This window comes from Ovis canadensis, chromosome 2 (genome assembly GCF_042477335.2).
Source record: "Ovis canadensis isolate MfBH-ARS-UI-01 breed Bighorn chromosome 2, ARS-UI_OviCan_v2, whole genome shotgun sequence".
In the NCBI taxonomy this organism is placed as follows: domain Eukaryota; kingdom Metazoa; phylum Chordata; class Mammalia; order Artiodactyla; family Bovidae; genus Ovis; species Ovis canadensis.
Genome location: NC_091246.1, coordinates 186,222,383 through 186,247,079, shown reverse-complemented (window position 1 = coordinate 186,247,079; position 24,697 = coordinate 186,222,383). Strand labels below are relative to the sequence as shown.

Genomic DNA, 24,697 nt, shown 5'->3' with positions numbered 1-24,697 from the left:
TTGATCACTTGTCACCATAAACAGTAGCAAGTAAAACAGAATGAATGTTTACACATAAAATTTATACAAAGAGAAAAAACATAATTACATATTTAACATATAGCTGAGCAGTTCTCTACGCATACAAAAAAAGTCAACATAACATAGTGAAAAATAAATTTAATCAAAAAATTCAATATTTCTTCAAGCCAAAAAAATAATTAAAGCCAAAAAATTGGTGATATATTTAAGTAAATGGTAATAAAATTAATAATTGAATTATACACACAGATGTTTAAACAATACTAAGACTAGAAAAGATAAATTGAATAAATAAAATATTATTCACAATGAAACTAAAGAAAAATCCCTGAAAATAATAAATTGTTATTTAAGTACATACTAAAATATATGTGTACATTCCAATTCCAAGGAAAGGCAGTGCAAAAGAATGCTCGAACTACTGCACAATTGCACTCATCTCACATGCTAGTAAAGTAATGCTCAAAACTCTCCAAGCCAGGCTTCAGCAATACATGAACCGCGAAATCCCTGATGTTCAAGCTGGTTTTAGAAAAGGCAGAGGAACCAGAGATCAAATTGCCAACATCCGCTGGATCATGGAAAAAGCAAGAGAGTCCCAGAAGAACATCTATTTCTGCTTTATTGACTATGCCAAAGCCTCTGACTGTGTGGATCACAATAAACTGTGGAAAATTCTGAAAGTGATGGGAATACCAGACCACATGACCTGTCTCTTGAGAAATCTGTAGGCAGGTCAGGAAGCAACAGTTAGAACTGGACATGGAACAACAGACTGGTTCCAAATAGGAAAAGGAGTGCCTCAAGGCTGTATATTGTCACCCTGCTTCTTTAACTTATATGCAAAGTACATCATGAGAAACGCTGGACTAGAAGTAACACAAGCTGGAATCAAGATTGCCGGGAGAAATATCAAAAACCTCAGATATGCAGATGACACCACCCTTATGGCAGAAAGTGAAGAGGATCTAAAAAGCCCCTTGATGAAAGTGAAAGTGGACAGTGATAAAGTTGGCTTCAAGCTCAACATTCAGAAAACGAAGATCATGGCATCTGGTCCCATCACTTCACGGGAAATAGATGGGGAAACAGTGTCAGACTTTATTTTTGGGGGCTCCAAAATCACTGCAGATGGTGACTGCAGTCATGAAATTAAAAGTTGCTTACTCCTTGGAAGAAAAGTTCTGACCAACCTAGATAGCATATTCAAAAGCAGAGACATTACTTTGCCAACTAAGGTCCGTCTAGTCAAGGCTATGGTTTTTCCTGTGGTCATGTATGGATGTGAGAGTTGGACTGTGAAGAAGGCTGACCGCCGAAGAATTGATGCTTTTGAACTGTGGTGTTGGAGAAGACTCTTGAGAGTCCCTTGGACTGCAAGGAGATCCAACCAGTCCATTCTGAAGGAGATCAACCCTGGGATTTCTTTGGAAGGAATGATGCTAAAGCTGAAGCTCCAGTACTTTGGCCACCTCATGCGAAGAGTTGACTCATTGGGAAAGACTTTGATGCTGGGAGGGACTGGGGGCAGGAGGAGAAGGGGACAGCTGAGTATGAGATAGCTGGATGGCATCACGGACTCGATGGACGTGAGTCTGAGTGAACTCCGGGAGATGGTGATGGACAGGGAGGCCTGGCGTGCTGCAATTCATGGGGTTGCACAGAGTCGGACACGACTGAGCGACTGAACTGAACTGGCAGTGTTTATATGGATATATATTGAGTATACTTACTTTTATATATGATTATATAAATATACTCAAGAGACTACAGTCACAAGAAACATGCCTAGGGAGATGGATATGCTTGATTAAATACTAGACCATAATGGATAAAATTTGGGGGTCTGAGTATACTTCATGTGTAGAGTAGGGTAAGGGAGTTAGAGAAGGCAAGGTTTGGAAAAAGAATGAGACCAGCACTTTACAGGGATAGATCACCTTTAATGAGGCGAGAAGGGGCAGCAGTCAGATTAGTGAGCTGCCGCACTAACCCAAGAAAAGAGTAAGTATATATAGGCACATATGTGGAAATCTACTGTCTTAAGGGGGCCTATTCTTCTTCAAGGTTGTTTAGAGTAGTTATCTCCTAAATGGCTGGGGCAAGGGATTCTGGAGATGGGCCAGAGGCTGGACTGGCTGGGAACTGGGCATAATCAATCTAAATGTCCATTTTTTTTCTTCAGGTGAGAGAGTTCTTTGTTTTGCATTCAATGGTGGGGAGGATCTGGAGGGGAGTTTTAAGTCCAGGCTATTTTGAGCCATGTAACTTTCCTTCAGGTAGGATGAATATGAAATATTTGGGGACTATGTTAGCCAGCCTCTAAGTTGGTCTCCCCAGGTCCTCACCATCTGGTAGTCCTCTCCAGCACTGAATTAGACCTGACTCATGTGACACACAAAAAAGTGAAAGTAACAGACATTTCCATCTTTATCTTCTGCCTACTCAGCCGGGGACAATCCTAGAACCACGTCATGGGGACACTCAAGTTGTGCTGAAGCGAGTTTCATGTAGAGAAACCTGAGGCCTCGTGCCATCAGCAAGTACGGGTGAACCAAGCTCAACCTTGGCTGTATATCTTCCAGCCTCAGTCAAGCCATCAGATGATTGCAGCCCAGCTGATACCTGACTGCAACATCATTAAAGCAAGAACCGTCCACCTAAGCCAATCCCCAGTTCCTTATACACACAAACTGTGAAGAAAGTTTTTTTTTTTCAAAGTCACTAAGTTTCAGGTAATTTATTGCATAGTAAAATAAAACTAATACAGATGGTGTATATGTATGTGTGATGTGTGTGTGTATGTGTGGGTGCAAATGTATCCAATTAGTAGTTAGGCTGTATATAATCTATGGATTTAATTTTTAGTCCATCTTTAAGATAAAGTTCTTTGTTAGTAAAGATGGTAATATAGCAGATTATATATTGCCTAAAAACACTACTGACAGTGACTGAACTGAACTGAACTGAAGGGCAGTATAAATCACACAACCATTTGGAAAACACTTTTTCAATATATAAAAAGACCCTTAAAATATTTTCTATCTGAATGCCTATTTCAATCAAAAATAATTATTTGAAATATATCAACCACTTAAATATAAGGAATAAAACTATAAAACTCTCAGAAGCAATCCTAAGGTTAAAATTTCATGACCTTGAATTTGGCAATGTATTCTTAGATATAGTAACAAAAAGCATGTGTAATAAGAGAAAAAATAGATAAATCATACTTCATCATAATTTTTTAAATGCATGCACCAAAGGACATTATCAAAAAAGTGAAAAGACAATATACTGAGTAGAAGAAAATATTTGCAAGCCTTATGTTTGATAATGGTCTGCTATCTGGAATGTCTGAATAGCTCTCAAACTCAACTACAATAAGAAAAAAAAAAAGGTAACAGACATGAATAGGCATTTCTCCAAAGAAGAAACCACAAAAGGCACACAAGCATATTAAAATACACTTAACATCATTAGTCTAATTATGGAGGTTTACACCTAAACCACAATGAGATACCAATTAGGATAGCTATAATAAGAAGAATGGAAAATAACAACTGGTGAGGATTCAGACAAACTGGTACATTTTACACGTTGCCAGTATGAATGTAAAATGGTGCAGCAATTTTAGAAAGTTGTTTAGTGGTGTCTCAAAAAGATAAATAGAATTATCATATTACCCAATGATTCTACACCTCAATATATTTACCTCCAAAGACAAAAATATGTAATCAAAAAACTTGTGTACAAACGTTCACAGCAGCACTATTTATAATGGTCAAAAAGTGGGGGGAAAAGCCAAATAACCTTCCATGGATGAATGGATAAAGAAACATGGTACAAACATATAATGAAATAGTATTCAACTATAAAAAATAATAAAGTATTAATATATATTATAATTCATATAAACCTAAAAAAATAGGTGTAGGAAACAAGATGAAAGGTCATATACTCCATGATTCCATTTGTGTAGAATATCCAAAATAAGTGAATTCATAGGTAGAAATTAGATTCATGATTATGAGAGTGTAGAGCAGGGAAGAATGAGGAATTACTGATTAATGGGAATAGGCTTTTCTTCTGGGATGATTAAAATGTTTCGGAACAAAATAGAGTGTTTGAACAGTATTGTGAATGTATTAAATACCACTGAATTGTACATTTTAATATAGTTAATTTTGTTAACTATTGTGAATTTCAGTTCAGTTCAAATTTTGTTATATCTTTTCATTCATAAACTCCTTTTTTAAAAATGGATCCCATAAGATATTAATTCAAGAAAAGGGGGATACACTCAAAAACAGTTTCAAAACTGTCTAAAACAATACTTGACATATGATAATTCTTGTTTCTCTAATTTTTTTTTATCTAGGGAGATAAAAGGAATAAAACACACCAAAATAATTTGAGTGGATGTGTTGGGTTGGTTGGAATTTATATGAACTTTTTCCCTGTTTCTGTTAATGGGCATTATCTGTGTGTGCACACACACTGATAGACACATTGGGTAATCACAACATTTAATTTCTTTAAAACCAATTATCCCAAATTGCCATCTCAGGGTACACCATCATTTCTATTAAATTGTCTTTAATTTGGATTCAACAAAATTTATACATTTATTTTTTTTTCTCACTAAATTGTCAGTCTCTGGGCTAGTCTGAATTGACTGCTATACCTCAAAGACTTAATGTTGCTTCCAAGAAGCAACATGTAGTCTCATGTAGTCTGCCCACCTGGAATGTTTTTCTATTCATCCTTACCTATTTGACTCTCAGAGCCCAACCCATGCTTCCCTTTCTATCATGATTATCTTGAATGGAATTTTTTCTGTTGTTTAATATCACCATGCCTATAACGCATCCTTCAAGGGTCTATGTGGATATAAGTGTTTGAGTGGTATCACCTCTAACTGATTGTATGTTTCTTAAAGAAGGAGCTTCAATCTTGTATGTGCCTATAGGTGCACATACCACACCCTGCAGAATTATAGTCCAGGAGTTTGTACTTAAAAGATGATAAATAAATAAGAATATATGAATGTAGTATAGAAGATTATTAAATTTCATTTGATCATTTTTTACTTATTAATGTAAAGTGAGCTTCCTCTCACTTCCAAAGACTATGTCAATAAAATATCTCATTCTTTCTGAAATTAAGCAAAAATAAAAAAGGGGGTTATTAAGATTGATCTATAGGTATATTTTGGTGTTGTGTATATTTTCACATAATTCTGATATATTTTTCCCCAGTATCCAAAGTCAACCTAATTTTGCATATTACATTCCAGAGTAGCTAAGTGTGACCCAGTTGATATATAGTTTAAGAAAATTTTCCTAGCTATAGAGATGAAATATTTTCTGCTATAAGTTTTATTGATTACAATATTACATTTAAATCCATAATACATTTTGAGATTTTACATAATGTGAAACTTAAGTCAGTATATTTATGGGGCTTTTGCTTGCTTGATTTGCCCATGGATGTCCAATTGCTTCAGGACCACTTGTTGAAAGTACTGTTTTTCTGCCACTGAATTGCTTTTGCACTTCTGTCAAAAGTCAGTTAGGCAGATTTGGATGTGTATATTTTTGAGTTCTATTTTCTGTTTCATTGATCTGTGTGTTTATCCTTCTGCTAGTTCTACACGTCTTAATTATTACTGAAAGCTATATAATGTCATTTTAACTAAAACTCTTTAGATAAATATTATTTCAAAACCTTAAGGAAATTGTATTATTTTTGCTTCTGAAACAAGCATTTTTCCTACATAGTTTTCAAAATCTCAATGAATAGAACACAAAACAAAGGTGAAGGAAAAGGGTCAAATTTTATAACAGAAAAAAAATGTCTTTGATTACAATCTCCTTGTCTTTTGTAGTATAAATTCACTATTTTAAATAAGAAACATAAACTTGTCCAAAAATATAGCATATGTATATTTCAAAAGACTAAAACCATCAAGGAGAGGGTTCTTTGAACTGTAAAATGTCATGTGCTCAAAGGCTTTCAATGCATTATATGAACCTTTCTGCTTTAAGTCTATAAATTTTTATTATCTGCCTTAAACCACACAAAACTTCCTTGAATAATTTCCAATCATTTATTTTCTAAAGAATCTAATCTGCTGAACTGCCTTCTCAACATTTACTTTGCTTTTTAACAGTGCAAATTATATCTAAGTATAAGATACTCCACAACCATGCATATTACTCTAATTGTGCTATAGAGCTGACATGGAATAATGAAATGCTAATTGCAATTAGAACATTTTATTTATTCAGAATTGATTCCTTGCCTTATTCCACTTTCATAATTTTCTACAACTATAGGGTTATGCTCAAACACCACCAAATAATCCATTGACCATAAACTGAATTAATGTTTTTACCAGTTCCCTCCAACAATACACATTGTAGCTCAGGGAACAACTATTAGGAAATTCCTTAATCAACATATACATATGACAGTTAATTCTCACATATTAAGCCTTATGTGGGAACATCAAAAGCCCCTATTTTTTGGATTTGCTGAGTTCTACCACACTTCCCACTAAAAGACGTGGCTTTGTATCTAGCCAGTACCTTGCAGATTGCTCCAGTAATTTACTAGCTAGGTATGAAAGAAAGGACAGTATCACCAAAATTCTCTTGTGCCATCTTAGTTATCAATAATCACCAATAGCTATTGGACATGCCAAATTTTCTCTAGAGTAGATGACACAAAAAACTATGAACTGTTACCTGAGTGCACTACAAATAAAACATTTTTGCAAAGAAGTTCATTCCTTTACCTGTTTGACATCATATGCCAGAAGAACATATTTTAAATCTGGTGAAACTGAATGTCTTGATGCTTTGAAGGTTACCTGAAAGTAAAAAAAAAAAAAAAAAACACAATTATTTTAAAACATTTAATAACAGAAAGATTAATAAGCATTTAGATATGTAAATATTAGAAATATCTCCATTATCCTCATAATACTGTAAAATAAGCATTCTCATTCACACTTTAAGTCTAAACAGTCATGAACACAGATGGACATAAAAACTTGGAAGAGCCTATATTAGACATTTCATTAAGAAAAATATTTGCCCCATATGTCCTCTACATTTTAACACTATAGACTAGGTTAATATTTTCATTATAGAAACAAAAACAAAACATCATTGAATTTCTTCAAAGTAATCAAAATGCTTTTATATTTGCATGCTGGATCAATCAAAAGGAAAAGAAATAGTGGCATTCTATGGTGTCATGATATTCTGTCTTTGCATTTTAGTTTTACCACTGGTTATACATTTATATTTTTAAAAAGACTTATATTAAAGAAAAAATCTCCTTAAAGAAAACCCCCAGAGTAAATGTTGTAATTATCTTGATTACTATATATATATATATGTGGCATATACAGCTTCCCTGGTGGCTTAGATGGTAAAGAATCCTCCTAGATGTGGGAGACCTGGGTTCAATCCCTGGATTGGGAAGATCCCTTGGAGAAGGGAATGGCTACCCACTCCAGTATTCTTACCTGGAGAATTCCATGGACAGAGAAGCCAGGTGGGCTACAGTCCATGGAGTCGCAGAGTTGGACACAACTGAGCGACTTTCGCTTTCAAGTTCATACAAACTTGACATGTGTTTATATGGTATATAAACAACTATGCTACAGATGTTCTATTTTGAGCCCTTCATTTTACCATTGAATAGATCTGATATAGAGAGTGGGGAAATTGTTTTATTTGAAGTAGAGTTTATATGTAGCTTCAAATCTAGAGAAGGCAAGGAAATTGAGTTGACGCATCAAAAGCCTACAAAATACAAACAAAAAAATGAACTCTATATGGATTTTAAGCAAACTAATTTTTAATGATTTTTGCAGAGAAATACATGTATAAATAATTGTACACAGGGCAGTTTCCACAACACTTCTCCAAGAAAAAACAAAGAAGGATGAAGTCAAGGTTTTAGTACTTATAAATTTTCAAACATATTGGAAAGGATAGGAAACTCCGACTAACCAACATTTAGCAAACTCTCTGTGGTATAATAGAAATATGTATTGGGGCTTTTTCCCTGGCTCCTGACACAGAGCTTCTAAAATGCTTGGGGGAACTTCCCTGGTGGCCCAGTAGTTGATACTCCAGGTTTCCTCTGCAGTGGGCATGGGTTTGATCTGTTTGGAAAACTAAGAACTTATATACCCTGCAGCACCACCAGATAAATAAATAATTGAAATCTTTTTTTTTTAATTTTTATTTTATTTTAAAAAAAAAAAATTTTTTTTAAATGATTTAAACAATAAAATCCTTGGAATTTCTTGAGTAATAGAAGGGTCTTTTGTTATTGATAACTAGCCCACTTTGACCATATCTGATAAAAGTTATTGAGATTACTCCAGAAGTAGGGGTGAGGGAAGAGTGACTAGATAGCTTCTGGATGGGGGCTGGTTACCAGAAGAACCAACCACCTGATTAGAGGGGTAGCACTTTGAACCCTACTTGGAGGTCAGGAAGGGTGGTGGCACTGGAGATGAAGTTTAATCACATTGCCAGCAATTTAACCAACCAGTCCTAGCTAACAAAATCTCAGTGAAAACCTCTGAATGATGAAATTTGTAGAAGCTTCCTTGATGATAAACATATTGGTGTAGCAGGAGAGGATGCATATCAACTCTGAGAGAGAGACTGTGCTTAGGACCCTTCTTCATTTACCCTATTTACCTCTTCATCTGGCTTTTCATTTGTATTCTTTATAATAAACCAGTGATCATAACTATAGCTCTTTCTGTATCATTCTATCAAATTATCAAATTGGGGGCAGTCACTGTGTCATTAACCTGTGGGTTTTTCACTAACTCTGGGGAATTAGTATCAGAAAGAATTGAATTGTAAGTCTGTGCTGTGCTTAGTCACTCAGTGGTGTCTGACTCTGCAACACCTTGGACTGTAGACTGCCAGGCTCCTCTGCCCATGGGATTCTCCAGGCAAGAATACTAGAGTGGGTTGCCATTTCCTCCTCCATGGTATCTTCCTGACCCAGGGATCCAGCCCATATCTTCTTGGTCTCCTGCACTGCAGGCTGATTCTTTAGCTGCTGAGCCATGGAAAAGCACCCCCTTACACACACACCCAGAGAATTGCTGAAATAACATAGTTTTTTTTTTTTTCATTTCTCAGCTAGATATGCAAGAGAATGGAGTGCTCTAGGAGAAAATACTTTTACATGGTAATGTTAATTTAGAAGAGGCGTTGTTTATATTCATCCATCTTATACCAGCCACTTTACAAGAACAGAATAATTGTTGGTAATAACTCATCTGAAGAAATTTGCTTTTCATTTTTTTCAAAAAGCCATTTCAATAATAATGAAAATAACAACAAACTACAATCACAACAGCGGAGCTACCATCACAATTAGTAGAGCTATCATGTATCATATTATAAGCTCTGAAATTGCTTTGAACTCTGTTCTCAACACTCCTCTCATGACAAAGCTGTAAGGTTCAGTTCAGTTCAGTTGCTCAGTCGTGTCCGACTCTGTGCGACCCCATGACTTGCAGCACTCCAGGCCTCCCTGTCCGTCACCAACTCCCAGAGTTCACTCAAACTCATCTAGCCATCTCATCCTCTGTTGTCCCCTGTTCCTCCAGCCCCTAATCCCTCCGAGCATGAGTCTTTTCCAATGAGACAACTCTTCGCATGAGGTGGCCAAAGTACTGGAGTTTCAGCCTTAGCATCATTCCTTCCAAAGAACACCCAGGACTGATCTCCTTTAGAATGGACTGGTTGGATCTCCTTGCAGTCCATGGGACTCTCAAGAGTCTTCTCCAACACCACAGTTCAAAAGCATCAATTCCTCGGTGCTCAGCTTTCTTCACAGTCCAACTCTCGTATCCATGCATTACTACTGGAAAAACCATAGCCTTGATTAGATGGACGTTTGTTGGCAAAGGAATATCTCTGCTTTTGAATATGCTATGTAGGTTGGTCATAACTTTCCTTCCAAGGAGTAAGCTGTAAGGTAGGTAGCCTTATTCTAATTTTTTCACTAACTTAGTGTATGTAGAAATAATGGATATTAGCCTGTATGGAATTCAGAGTCACATAGAGAACACAAGGTCCTCTCTCTCACATGAATGCAGCATTAGGAGGTGCATTGTTACACAGATGAAGAGGTTCGGTGTTATTTAAAAATTGGTTAAATGGGCAATACCTATCATTCCAGTCCAATGGGAATTCGAAAACTAATAATAACAGTTCTTAAATTTTTGTCAAGGTCACAGAGAAGGATACATCATGAAAGAATGAAGGAGGATCTCCTTTCACAAGCCCTGCGCCAACAGGAGGGTCTTTCTTGTTTTCACTCCTTTCTTTCCTTCCTCTCACCCTCCTTCCTCCCTTCCTTCCTTCCTCCGTCCCTCCCTCTCTCCTTTTTCCTTCTTTCCTTCCTTCCTCCTTCGTTCCCTCCTTCCTCCTTTCTCTCTTTTTTTAGAGAGCTACACTGTCTGAAGTTTGAATTAAAGAAAATCTCATCTCCCTTGTCCCCATCCACTCTCATATGATGTTGCTCACACAAATTAACTTCACACGTTCACAGGTGCATCTGAGCCTCTGGTAACAACATTTTAGTATCTTTTACAGTTCCGACAATTATCTAGTCTGGCACTTTATTAATTATCACTATACTGCCTCCAAGTTTATGCAGCATACAACCTGGGAAACATTCCAAATACCTTTTCAGAGGCCCAAGCTGTAGAAACTACTCTAAATTTAGAGAGCTGTGCACAGGTGGTGCTGCAAAGAGACTTGCTGATGATACACATATAAGACAGACATTCTTGCTGCTTAGCTAAGGGACGTAGAAATCTCAGGAAAAATCCCTCTTAGCATAAGCCATTTACATTATCATCTGTTGCATCTGGGAGATTAATTCTTCCTAGCAGACCCCAGAGACCCTTTGGTGTACACTGACCCTAATTACAGACATTAATATAGTTCCAGTTGACTCTCAACTTGATAAGGTCACAAATTAGCATTTTGGGAAGTTTATTATTGCCAATAATGCTATTTTGTTACCTATATATTTAATCACTTCATTACTATTGCAATAAAAGGATGCAGAGATATTTTCTACATGTGCTTATTGGTATTTTCAGCAGTGATGCTTACTAATGCATTTTTGGACAAAGAGCATTAAAATGCATGAACTCTGCCATCTAGGAACATTCAATTAAAGCCATGTCAGGTAAGAGAAACAGAAAAACAGATATGCCAGTTGTTAATATACCAACAATGAAAACAAGACATCTGATCAAGTTGAGAAACAAACGCATACTTTCAGGCAGCTTGGGAAGATTCTGTAGTACCTCATTCTGTATATCACTCAACTATACCAAAACTAACTTACTTAACGTTCAAAATAAGATGAGCATCATGGTAAACACTGAAGGTGCCACAAAGTTGAAAAACAAAGCCATTAGAAATTTTCCCATCTCAAACTGGGCAGGATAAGACAAGAACTGTGTTTTTCCATGATAGAGCAGGAGTCCAAAATCCAAATGACTTAAAAGACTGGGTTTGTAGTGATAGAAAAGGGATGTCTGAGTACACTGAGGCCAAATAGACTAGTGGGCAAGTATCCCCTAGGCTAGGTTATCTAAAGGAGCAGTAGCCCCTTGGTTTCAAATAACCATTATCATTTAAGAAATTATATACAGTAGGTCTAATATAATTTACCGTCATGGTTTTAAAATTATAGCTCAGTATTTTGAAATATGTATGGCTACCAGATTCTGCCTAGGGACTACTAGTTTGCTAACTTTTGGTAAAGCAATAACTGCCATAAGGATAAAGGTGAGGCGGTGCAATCCTGGGAGAGTTACAGAAAAGAATGGTATATACTTCATATACTTGGCGGTAAAGTCAGTGAAAACTTCATAATCCAGTGTTTTCCAGTTATATGAAATTGCAGACTATATTATGAGAACAACCTTCAAAAATATACACAAAGCTTTAAAAGAGGTGTGGCCAGCCCCATGGATTAGTGCTAATCCATGAATAGTGAAATTTAAAGCCAAGGAAGCAATAAAGTCAGATTCAAATTTAGAATAATTCCTCTGACAATTGGGTGGAAAAGAAAATGAGCTGGTTCTAATGATATCTTGAGGTCAATTAGATCTGGGAAGAGGTTCTCATTGTCATCCAGATGAGCAATGTCAAGAAGTTTAGAAAGAGCCAAGGGCATAGAAACAAGGGGACATACGCAAGGGAGATGGTTGATAAAAACAAAATAATTTAATGACTATATTTGAAAACCAAGAAAAGAAACTGTACAAAACAAATATGGGTTTTCATGTTTTTAATCCATGGGTTAATGCTGTTACTGCAACCTCAGTTGGGGAAAAGCAAAAAAAAAAAAAAAAAGGCATATTTTGAGGAAAATTTTAGACATATCATTTTTAGATAATGCTGTGGTTATAATCCCTGTGGAAACCTAATAGGGGATGTTTAAGATTTTCGTGCAAAAGCCTGAAATTTAAATGAAATATCTGGGACTTTATGGAGTATTACATAAAAGGTTACATCCAATGCAAATTAATTCCCAAATAAAAGGAAAAAATTCTCAAACACCATGTTCTACCATGGGTGGAGCAGAAACAATACAGTTATTTTGAGTAATGTTTACTATTACTTTTATTCTTTGAATGTGTTTTCTTTATCATTGTATTATTATTCAATCTGTCCCACCTGCTGTAACAGCATCACCTCTCCCTACTCCTTATTTGAGTTCTATTTATCTCAAAGATCATTCTAATTCTCCCCCTTTAAGCCTTTTCTATCCTGTTCAGCACAAGTGATTCATCCGAGTCACATGTATATAATTATACGTACACTCCATCCCATCATTGATCACTGTTTCTGATTGCTCTTCTGGGTTGTTTGGAATCTCAATTTACATGTATTGTCACAGTAATGCCCCTATTAACAGGCTCCATTGCAATGATTCATTCTTGTCAGAAACATTATAACTGGAGGTAGAAATAGATAATGATGGTATTCTAAGTTGTCAGATATTGAATATCATGGCAAGAAATCATTAAACACAAACTTAAATGTCAGAAGTGCCAGAAAATATAAAATATGCATTTGTATGACTTAAGGATGAGAAAAGACTGAGCAAAAGAAGAAGAATTAGAGATTGAATTAAAAATAAAACAAAAGTTGGTAAGAAAACTTGGGTGCTTTAAAATTGAGAAATGTCAGATGCATAAGAACTGTACAGTTTGGGTGAATATTATTCTGGATCTTGTAACATGCTGGTGATAAATAAATAAATAAATAAATATATTTATGTATGCTGAGTGTTAAGTTTGCTTCAGTAGTATCTGACTTTTTGTGATCCTATAGACTGTAGCCTGTCAGGCTCCTCTGTCCATGGGATTCTCCAGGCAAGAACACTGGAGTGGGTTGCCTAGCCCTCCTCCAGGGGATCTTTCTGACCTAGGGATCAAACCTGTGTCTCTTACATCTCTCCTGCATTGACAAGTGGGTTCTTAAACCAATAGTACCACCTGGGAAGTCCGAATACATGCATAGGCATCTCTATTTAACAACAACAAAAATACTGATCTAAAAACTTTAGCTGGAGAATCCACTAAGTCTTAGCGTGTAAAAGAGTACATTTTCAACAAACATAGAATGATAAAAACAAGAAAACAAAACAGGTCTTTGAGAACCGTATGGTCTTTTTTTATTTTCTGCTCTCTTCACCTCATCCAACCAAAATGACTGCACACACATAAACACAAATACTCCTCATGTTAAATTATTTGGCTATAATGTCCCTAATTGTCTAATTTAATTTTAAACTGGTAATTTTAATAACTGACAAAAATGCTTTGAAAAGTCATCTCTTATTCTAGAAACAATAAAATATTACATTTTCAAATGTTTTGAAAAAGTTTCTTTTGCAACACAGTCTATAAGTGATTGTGAAATGATCATAAGGAAAGATTTCAAAAAGCCAGTTGAACTTAAGTGAATGGCAGGAGAGAAATAGTTACTATATCATTGATAAAAAGGGAAAGAGGACTGAGAGAAGGCAGAAAAGAATACAAACCAAATTGCAGTTTATTATGTGATACCAAAGATGGGGTCTCTTTCTCTGCCTAACTTCAAATAAAAGGAACAAGGACGAGGCAAAGAGATTACCTTCTATCTTGCAGATCTAAATAAAAACATGATTGTTTGTTACCACCATAACTGTGTTTATATGCAAAGATTTAAAAAATCAGACCATTATTGTATTTTTTAATGTCGTCTTTTCTTAGCTACCCAATTACTTAGAAGAGTGTTTGAATTATATTTCTTTGTGATACCTAGAACATTCATCTTGTATAAACATTAAATATGGTCACTCTTTTTTTCTTGGAAACTTGCATTTTATAGATACTAGAATAGTTTATTGAAATACTCATTGAAGAAAATGCCATGGCACCAGTAGGTAGCTCTTAAGACTATTAAATCAGTACTTACTAACTCATGTAAAATGCATCACATATACCTTCATTGCTCAATAAACATGAATAGCCAATTAATATTCTATTGATTTGGATCATATTCTATACACTAAAACATTTAAAAAACAATATTTTATCTTTAATAGAAGGTGACAGCTAATGGTCTCTGAGTTCTATTAGTAACTTAAAACAGGGACAACTAGGTGACTTTGAAAAGAATGTCAGTATTCCTCCACTCAAGAATACAATAAATTAGAAAAGTTTAAGCTGGGGAAAGTATAGAGATACTATAAATTACAAAATTATGCAAATTATTTCTCTGAAGTCAGCTGTGCTACTCTGATTCTTCTTGTCTTAATGTTTCCTAATCGCAATATTTCAAACATTTTTAAAATGGATGCTATTACATTTAGGCAAAGAATATAACATACTAACTGTAATGTATTAAAGAATACAGTAGATAGAAATGTTATGGAATCCTAATAATATATCACATTAGGATTCCTGGATAAGTTTTCCTAATCATGGTCTAATATGATTTATTCAATATAATATTTATAAGATAGGTTGATTAGACTCCTCCAGTAGAAAATTACTTAAGTACAATTTTTGTTAATATTCCATTAGGTAAATATTAGAGAGAAAAATCTAGTTAATAGAGTTAGTATTTTAAAATATGATATAGGAATTTCAAGTATTTTTGTCAGTGATATGACTTCATATCTGGCATAGGCCAGGGTATGGTTATCAAGAACTTTGCAATTTTTACATTTTAAAAAGAAAATATAAAGACCAATATTGCTTCATAAAAAAATTAACCTGGCTAAATCTTTAAATATGAGGAAAACACAGGACAATACTAATGCTGTAAAGATTAAATTTTCTTGAGACATGATCATAAGTTGGTATGACATCATTAGTTTAGCATTGCCATAAGTAATTTCAAAGAAGCTAAGAGAACATAGGTTAGTAATGAAAAAGAAAATTATTTGTTGAGATTTAATGTATTCTGGTATATTCTTCAATAATATCAAGTTTGATATCTACTTTCTCTTATTTTCTATCTTTAATAAAATCATAATATATAAATAGTATAACATTAATTTGCTGTTTTCATCTTAATAGACTTTCAATGCATGGAATTAGACTAATAACTTTTCTGTCAGACCTGAGTTTGATCCCTGGGTTAGGAAGATCCCTTGGAGAAGAGAAAGGCTACCCATCCCAGTATTCTGGCCTGGAGATTTTCATGGACTGCATAGTCCAGAGGGTCGCAAAGAGTCGGACACATTGAGCGACTTTCACTTTCACTTAACTAAGTGTTGTTCATAAGAGATTTAACCTGTAAGTCCCAATTTTAAAAGTTTATGAAAAGGAATTCATAGACAAAATGAATCAATTGTCAATGCACATATGACAAAATAATGCTCAATCTCACTCATAATTTAATAATTGCAAATCAGTGTAAAGTTAATTACTATTTTTCAGCAGCCAAAGTGATAATGGTTAACATGTTGGCAATACTTAGTGATAGCCAGGCAGTAACATATAACACTGGTGGACTTGCTTAACACAATTTGATGCTGTCTATTAAATTTCAAATGAACTTTTCTTTTTATGTACTGCTATGAATTTAGCCTACAAATATACTTCAAAAATGACTGCCAAGTATATTTATAAGAATATAATAGGAAATCAATATATGGTAGTACATTATGCAAGGGAATTCTATGAACTCACTAAATCATATTAGAAAAAAACAAAAGGCATCATAAAAAATATCTTCAATTTATACTATTAAGTGGATGAAAAAGGTAGCCATCCATCCTGTGGAAATAAACAATTATACACATAAATATATACATATGTGAGATATATTGTTTAAGTACAGATCATAGACATATTTCTGGAGAAATTTATGATAGGTGCAAATATCTTGGATGGCATCACCGATTCAATGGACAAGAGTTTGAGCAAGCTCTGGGAGTTGGTGATGGACAGGGAAACCTGGAGTGCTGCAGTCCATGGGATCACAAAAAGTAGAACAGGACAGAGAGCATGAACTGAACTGAACAGATACATACATTGCTATACTCAAAATGTAATATTGAGGGAAAATTTTATCTTTATTAAGTATGGGAACACCAGACCACCTTACCTTCCTCCTGCAAAACCTGTATGCAGGTCAAGAAGCAACAGTTAGAACCAGACATAGAACAAAAAGACTGGTTCCAAATTGGGAAAGGAGTACATTAAGGCTGCATTGTTACCCTGCTTATTTAACTTATACGCAGAGTACATCATGTGAAATGCCAGGCTGGATAAAGCACAAGCTGGAATCAAGATTGCAGGAAGAAATATTAATAACTTCAGATATGCAGATGAAACCACCACTTATGGCAGAAAGTGAAGAGGAACTAAAGAGCACCTTGATGAAAGCAAAAGAGGAGAGTGAAAAAGCTGGCTTAAAATTCAACATTCAAAAAATGAAGATCATGGCGTTTGGTCCCATCACTTTATTGCAAATAAATGGGGAAACAATGCAAACAGTGAGAGACTTATTTTCTTGGGCTCCAGAATCACTGCAGATGGTTACTGCAGTCATGAAATTAAAAGAGGCTTGTTCTTCAGAAGAAAAGCTATGACAAACCTAGACAGCATATTAAAAAGCAGAGACATTACTTTGCCAACAAAGGTCCATCTAGTCAATGCTGTGGTTTTTACAATAGTCATGTATGGATGTGAGACTTGAACTACAGAGAAAGCTGAGTGCTGAAGAATTGATGCTTTTGAACTGTGGTGTTGGAGAAGACACTTGAGAGTCCCTTGGAATGCAAGGAGATCAAACCAATCAATCCTAAATGAAATCAATCCTGAATATTCGTTGGAAGGACTGATGCTGAAGTTGAAGCCAATACTTTGGCCACCTGAAATGAAGAGCTGATTCATTAGAAAAGACCTAGATGCTGGGAAAGATTAAAGGCAGGTGAAGAAGGGGATGACAGAGGGCGAGATGGTTCAATGGTATCACTGACTCAATGGACATGAATTTCACCCAACTCCAGGAGATGGTAAAGGACAAGGGAAGCCTGGCGTGCTGTAATCCACATGACTGAGCAACTGAACAACAGCAATAATATCAGAACTTTCTATGATAATGGAAAGGCTCCGTATGAGCATTATCCAAATTGGTAGCCACTGGTTACACTTGGATATTGAATGTTTGAAATGTGACTGTTGTAACTAAAAAATAGATTTTTTAACTTTATTAGATTTTAAATAGTCAGATATGGCTAGTGACTGTCTTATTGGATAAGCCAATATACTGTATATATTTTCCAAACATGTTTTCACTGTCATCTTATAAATGTCAATGAGGAAGACTAAAAGTAACATATTCTTAATTATACTAATTTTATAAAATATCGATTGTTAATATTTAATGAACACATATAAATTATGAGACAAAGAACAAGAAGAAAGCCATATAACTGTAAAAACATTATTACACTAAATGAGAGACTGTAAAAATAAATGCTTTGTTCCCCAAAAATAGAACTTACAATGTGAATTTGTTTGCCTTTCTGTTTTTTTGACTAAATATATGTATATATATAAAGATGTAAGATTTTCTGTATAAACTGGATTTGAATTTACTATTACTTTTGGTAAGAATAGAATATGTAGATGGAACGTGCATGGTTGTGTGCCCAGTTGCTTCAGTCGTGCCTGTTGCTTCAGACTCTTTGTGAACCCTATGAACTGTAGCCCACCAGGCTCCTCCACCCATGGGACTCTCCAGGCAAGAACACTGGAGGACGTTGCCATGGCCTTCTCCAGGGGATATTCCCAACCAAGGGGTTGAACTGACATCTTTTAGTCTCCTACATTGGCAGGCAGATTCTTTACCATTGGCTCCACCTGAGAAGTCCAAATGGAACATATCTCAACATAAAAAAGGACATTTATGACAAACCCACATCATACTTAACAGTGAAAATTTGAAAGCTTTTCCTCTAAAATCAGGAATAAAATAAGGATGCCAACACTCACCACTTCTAATTAACATAGTATTGGAAGTCCTAGCCACAGCAATCAGGCAAGAAAAAATACCCAAACTGGAATGGAAGGAATAAAACTGTCACTATTTGCAGATGGCATGAGCCTGTATATAGAAAACCCTGAAATATTCACCAAAAAATTTAGAGCTAGTAAATAAATTCAGTAAGGCTGCAGGATATAAGAATAATATACAGAAATCTGTTGCTTTTCTATACATGAATATGAACTATAAGAAACAGAAAGCAAGAAAGCAATCCCATTTAAAATCACATCAAAGAGAATACAATACTGAGGAAAAAACTTAACCAAGGAGTTGAAAGACCTATACTGTGAAAAGTATAAAACACTGATGAAGAAAACTGAAAATGATACAAAGAAATGGAAAAATATCCAACGTTCAAGGATCAGAAGAATTAATATTGTTAAAATTCCCATAGTACCCAAAGCAATTTACAGATTTAATGGAATCCCTATCAGAATATCCATGACATTTCTCACAGAACTAAAATATATAATCCTATAATTTATATAGAACTCCAAAGACCTCAAATTGCCAAAGCAATCTTGAGAAAAAAATACAAAGCTGCAATAACCAGTTTCCCTGATTTCAGACTATACTACAAAGCTATAGTAATGAAAATAACATATGCTGGCACAAAAGTAGACACACACATCCATGGAATGGAATACACAGCCCAGAAAGAAACCCACAAACTTATGGTCAATTAATCAACAACAAAGGAGGCAAGAATATGCAATGGAGAATAGACAGTTTTTTCAATAAGTGCTGCTGGGAAAACTGAACAGTTACATATGAAAGAATGAAAGTAGAATATTTCCTCATACCATATACAAAAATAAACTCAAGATGGATTAAAGACCTCAATGCAAGACCCATAACCACCTGGAAGAAAATATAGGCAGATATATAATTTATTTGATGGAAATTATAACAATATTTTTTAAGGACTCTCCTCAGGCAAAGGAAACAAAAGCAAAAATAAACAAACGGGACCTCATTAAACTTAAAAGCTTTCAGACAGCAAATAAAAGCACTAACAAAATGAAAGGCAATCTACTGAATGGGTGAAAATATTTGCAAATGACATGACTGATAGGACTTAATATCCAAAATATATTTACTGTATATTTGTCTTTACCAAGGAAGTTTTTCCTTTCATAATGTTCATGCTTCTCGTTGGGACCTTTCCTTTTTCCCTTAGATTAGTCTCATTAACACTTTTTGCAAAGCTGGCTTGGTGATTCTATAGTTCTAACTTCTGCTGTCTAAAATTTTTGATCTCTCCTTCAAGTTTGAATGAAACTGTTGCTGGGTAGTTTCCTTGGTTGTAGATTTTTCACTTCTATTACTTTAAATATATTCTGCCACCCTTCCTACCTGCAGAGTTTCTGCTGAAATAACTAATAGCCTAATAAGAGCTGCCATGCATTTAACTTGTTCTTGCCTCTGCTGTTTTTAATATTCCTCTCTTTAACTTCGCCATTTTAATTTCACTGTGTCTTAATGTGGTTCTCTTTGGGTTGATCCTGTTTGAGACTGTGTTTCCTGGATGTGGGTGTCTGATTTCTTTCTTAGGTTAGGGAAGTTTTAAGCTATCATGTCCTCAGATATGTCCTTTGACCCTTTCTCTAATTCTTCTTTAAGATCCCTATAACATCAATGGTACTATGCTTAACATTGTACCAGAGGCCTCTTAAGCTGTCCTTATTTCTTTTTTAGCTCTTTTATTTTCTTTACATCCTTAGTGGTTTCCAATACTCAGTCTTCCCGCTTGTTGATCTGTTCTCTGCATCACTTAACCTATGGTCTATTCCTTTTAGTGTATTTTTTTCAGTACTGTACTCTTCATCTCTATTTGGTTCTTCTTTATATTGTATTATCCAGAAAGTTTGTTAGGGTTTTCCCATAACATTTTTCTAAAAAACCCAAACTTTCTGGCCAATCCAGTATTTTCTTACACGGTTAAAACGTCTAACTTTTCATCCTTCATCAATTCGTCTCTCAAGTTTGTTGATTATCTGTATTGTAATTATCTTGACCTCTTTATCTGTTAGATCATATATCTCTATCCACTTCACTCAGTTATTCTGGGATTCTATCTTGTACTTTTGTTTAGAATGTGTTCCTCTGTTACTTTGCTCAGTTTGCCTAATTTGCTGTTTCTCTCCCTAGTATGTTGATTAGGTTTCCTGACCTTGGAAAGTTGGAAAAGTGGCCTTGAAGTGGTCTATTGTAGGAGGTAGACATCCTGCATCTCAGCAGCACATTCCCCTCTGGTCATTAGAGCTCTATGCTCTTGGGGTGCCCCTATGTGGGCTATGTGGGTCCTTCTCTCGTGGTGGCCTACTTTAGGCAGTATGGTAAGTGTGCTAGCCTCTAGTATGATTGGTTACCAGGCCCTGTCTTGTACAAAAAGGCTGACAGCCACTGTGGGGCCCAGTCACAAGGTGGCTGGCTGTGGAACTCCAGGGCTAGTGCTGGCATACTCTGGGGCAGTGCTGAGTTCTAGTTGGATGGCTTTTGGGCTTTGGCTTTCTTGGATTTAGCGTTGGTCTGCTGATGGGTTAGGCTGGATACTTACATGACTGGCTATAGGTTCTAGGATATCCCAAAGCTGGTACTGATCACTGGAGAGTTGGGCACCTGGCAGAGGAGTACAAAGCGCTCATGCTTCATGGGTAAAGCCAGGTCCAAGGGCTAGTGCCATCTGCTGGCAGACTGAGCTGGGTCCTAGGGTGTTGGTGTTGAACTGCTAGTGAATGAGGCTGATCACAAAGCTAGAACTGGCTGGCTGCTGGGAGGGCCCAGGGCCCAGAAAGTTCTAGGGACCATTCCTGCCCACTGATGGATAAAGCAGTGTCCCATGGTCTCTGGCTGCAGGGCCCTCCTGGGGGTCCTTGATCTAGTACCTGTGTACTGATGTATGAGTATTCTTCATGGGCCCTATGGTGGACAGGGTCATGTCCAGGGCTGGTATGGGCTCAAGGAGTCTTAAGGCAGCTGGCCTGCTGACATGTGGGACTGCCTCCATGCCCAGCTGGTTGCTTGGCCTGAGGGGTTCCAGTACTGGTATCTATGGGCTGGTAGGTGGGGGCAAGCCAGGGTCTTGTTTTAATAAGCTAGAGGGAAGCTTCCAAGATGTCCTTTGATAGCATCAGTATCCACCTGGTAGAAGGAGCTCCCCCAAATGGCTGTTGCCAGTACCTGTATCCTCAGGGTGAGCTCCAGTTACCTCTTGCTTCTCCAGGAGACTCTCAAAAGATCAGCAGATGGGTCTGACCTAGGATCCCCTCAAACTACTTCTTCTGCCCTGGGTCCCACAATGTGTAAGATTTTGTCTATGTATGCACTTTATGAGTGAAGTCCTTATGCTCCACAGTCCTCTGGATCTCCTAAAGTAAGCTCCTCTGAATTTCACACATATGTTTTGCATAAATGTATAAATAAAGCCATACATTTTGGTGACTCCACTTTTTGCTTTAGTACTGCCAGGCTGGGGAGCCCAGTGTGGGACTCAGATTCCTTTCTCTTTGGGAAGAATCTCTGCATTTGTAATTATTCTCCCATTTTGGATCATTCTCCTGGAGGACTGGGTCTGGAATATACACTGTAACTCTGCCCCTCCTACCTGTCTTGTTGTGGTTCCTTCTTTATATCCTTACTTGTAGATCTTTTCTAGTAGATTCTGGTCTCTCTCATTAGTGCTTGTTCAATAAATAGTTGTAACTTTGATATGCCCATGAGAGAAGGTGAACTCAGGGTTTTCCTACTCTGCCATCTTTGTATGCCTTACCTGAGGCTAGACTTTTAACAAATAAGTTTTCCATGATTATAGCCAGTATGTGAAACCATCTGGCTGGTCAGAAGTTTCTGAAAACTTTATTTCAAATCTTAAGAGGTGACATTTTGGTTATTTTTATCCAACAATTATTTGCTTGTAACATTGTTTGTTTGTTTGTTTTTTCATCAGGTAGCTCTTTACTCTATCATGGATAGAAAATAAGTTCCTTAATTTCTTGGTGGTAAAAAGATTTGTATCTATCTGCTACCCCAAATGCTCAATGGCAGAATAAGTGAATATTAAACAAAAATACTACAGTGGTATGCAAATCAACTGATGCTATCTCTATGCATGATAAGTCCAAAAATTTCTCTTGGTTCTAGTCAAATCTATTTCATAATGACCTATAAATAAACAGTTGTGAGGCAGGAGATAGATGGGCCCCAGGCTGAGCAGCTGGAGTTTCTCCCCTATGGATAGATACTCCAAAATAGCAGGAGGGAGGAGAGGCTAAGCCCAGCCCAGATAAGAGATAAAGGATGACATATTCATCATTCCCAAAGTCAGAGACATTCCTGACTACATAGAACATGTATAGAACAGCTCCTTGAAGAACCATAATGGAGGAGGTGCCACCCCATTGTAAGTGACTGACTTTTCACTAGTATCCATCTTGGCGGAGAAATGCACACACATATGGGAGGACCCTCAGATCAACCAAATACAGAATCAGAACTAGGCAAAGCAAGATGACTATAACTGGTCAAAGGTAACCTGGAAGAAATGAGCCGTGTAAGTGATTAATCAAAAAAGCAAGAGAGTTCCAGAAAAATATCTACTTCTGCTTTATTGACCACCAAAGCTTTGACTGTTTGGATCACAACAAACTGTGGAAAATTCTGAAAGAGATGGGAATACCAGGCCACCTGATCTGCCTCCTAAGAAATCTGTATGCAGGTCAAGAAGCAACAGTTAAAACTGGACACGGAAAAACTGGTTCCAAATCAGGAAAGGAGTACATCAAGGCTCTGTACTGTCACCCTGCTTATTTAATTTATAAGCAGAGTGCATCATGAAAAATGCTGGGCTGGATGAAGCACAAGCTGGAATCAAGATTACTGGGAGAAATATCAATGATCTCAGATATGCAGATGACACCACCCTTATGGCAGAAAGTGAAGAAGAACTAAAGAGCCTCTTGATGAAAGTGAAAGAGGAGAGTGAAAAGTTTGGCTTAAGGCTCAACATTCAGAAAACTAAGATCATGACATCCGGTCCAATCAATTCATGGCAAATAGATGAGGAAACAATGGAAGTCTGTCAGAGACAGATTTTATTTTTGGGGATTCCAAAATCACTGCAGGTAGTAACTGCACCCTTGAAATTAAAAGATGCTTGCTCCTTAGAAGAAAAGCTATGACCAACCAAGATAGCATATTAAAAAGCAGAGACAGACATTATTTTGCCAACAAAGATCCATCTAGTCAAAGCTATGATTTTTCCAGTAGTCATGTATGGATGTGAGAGTTGGACTATAAAGAAAGCTGAGTACCAAAGAATTGATGCTTTTGAACTGTGGTGTTGAAGACTCTTGAGAGTCCCTTGGACTGCAAGGAGATCCAACCAGTCCATCCTAAAGGAATTCAGTCCTGAATATTCATTGGAAGGACTGATGCTGAAGCTGAAACTCTAGTACTGATGCAAAGAACTGACTCATTTGAAAAGTTGCTGATATTGGGAAATATTGAAGGCAGGAGGAAAAGGAGACAACAGAGGATGAGATGGTTGGATAGCATCACCGACTCAAGGGACATGAGTTTGAATAAGCTCCAGGAATTGATGATGGACAGGGAAGCCTGGCTTGCTGCTTCCCATGGGGTCACAAAGAGCAGACATGACTGAGCGACTGAACTGAACTGAACTAAAGTGATTTAAACTACCACAAGGGTGTGACTATCTCTGAGCCTCCCCCTAGGTCTATCCACATATACTCTTTTCCTCGAATACATACTTTACTTGTTTCACTGCTTTCCATCTCTATGTGAAAATTCAATTCTACACAGCAGTGGGCCAGGCCTTGTCAATTGTCCCTGGTGATCTAGTGGCTAGGATTCAGGACTCTCACTGCCACAGTCAGACTTCAATCTCTGGCCAGGAAACCAAATCCTGCTTCAAGCTGCTCCAGGCTGAGGTTGGACCAAAACATATGCAGGTAACATTCCTTGGAATCATTTAAATATATGAATTTCCCCTCGCTGCTTTAGACTATTTTAATAGCATA

The 24,697-nt window shown here is 36.4% G+C and overlaps 1 protein-coding gene across 1 annotated transcript in view; it reads right to left on the bottom strand.

Moving 5' to 3' along the window:
- Window positions 1-24,697, bottom strand: part of DPP10 (dipeptidyl peptidase like 10) — a 769,909-nt gene that overhangs the window by 352,573 nt on the left and 392,639 nt on the right. Inside the window, exon 5 of the mRNA XM_069577778.1 lies at window positions 6,824-6,898. Within this exon, the coding sequence (XP_069433879.1) occupies window positions 6,824-6,898 (75 nt within the window). The remainder of the gene's footprint in view (window positions 1-6,823; window positions 6,899-24,697) is intronic.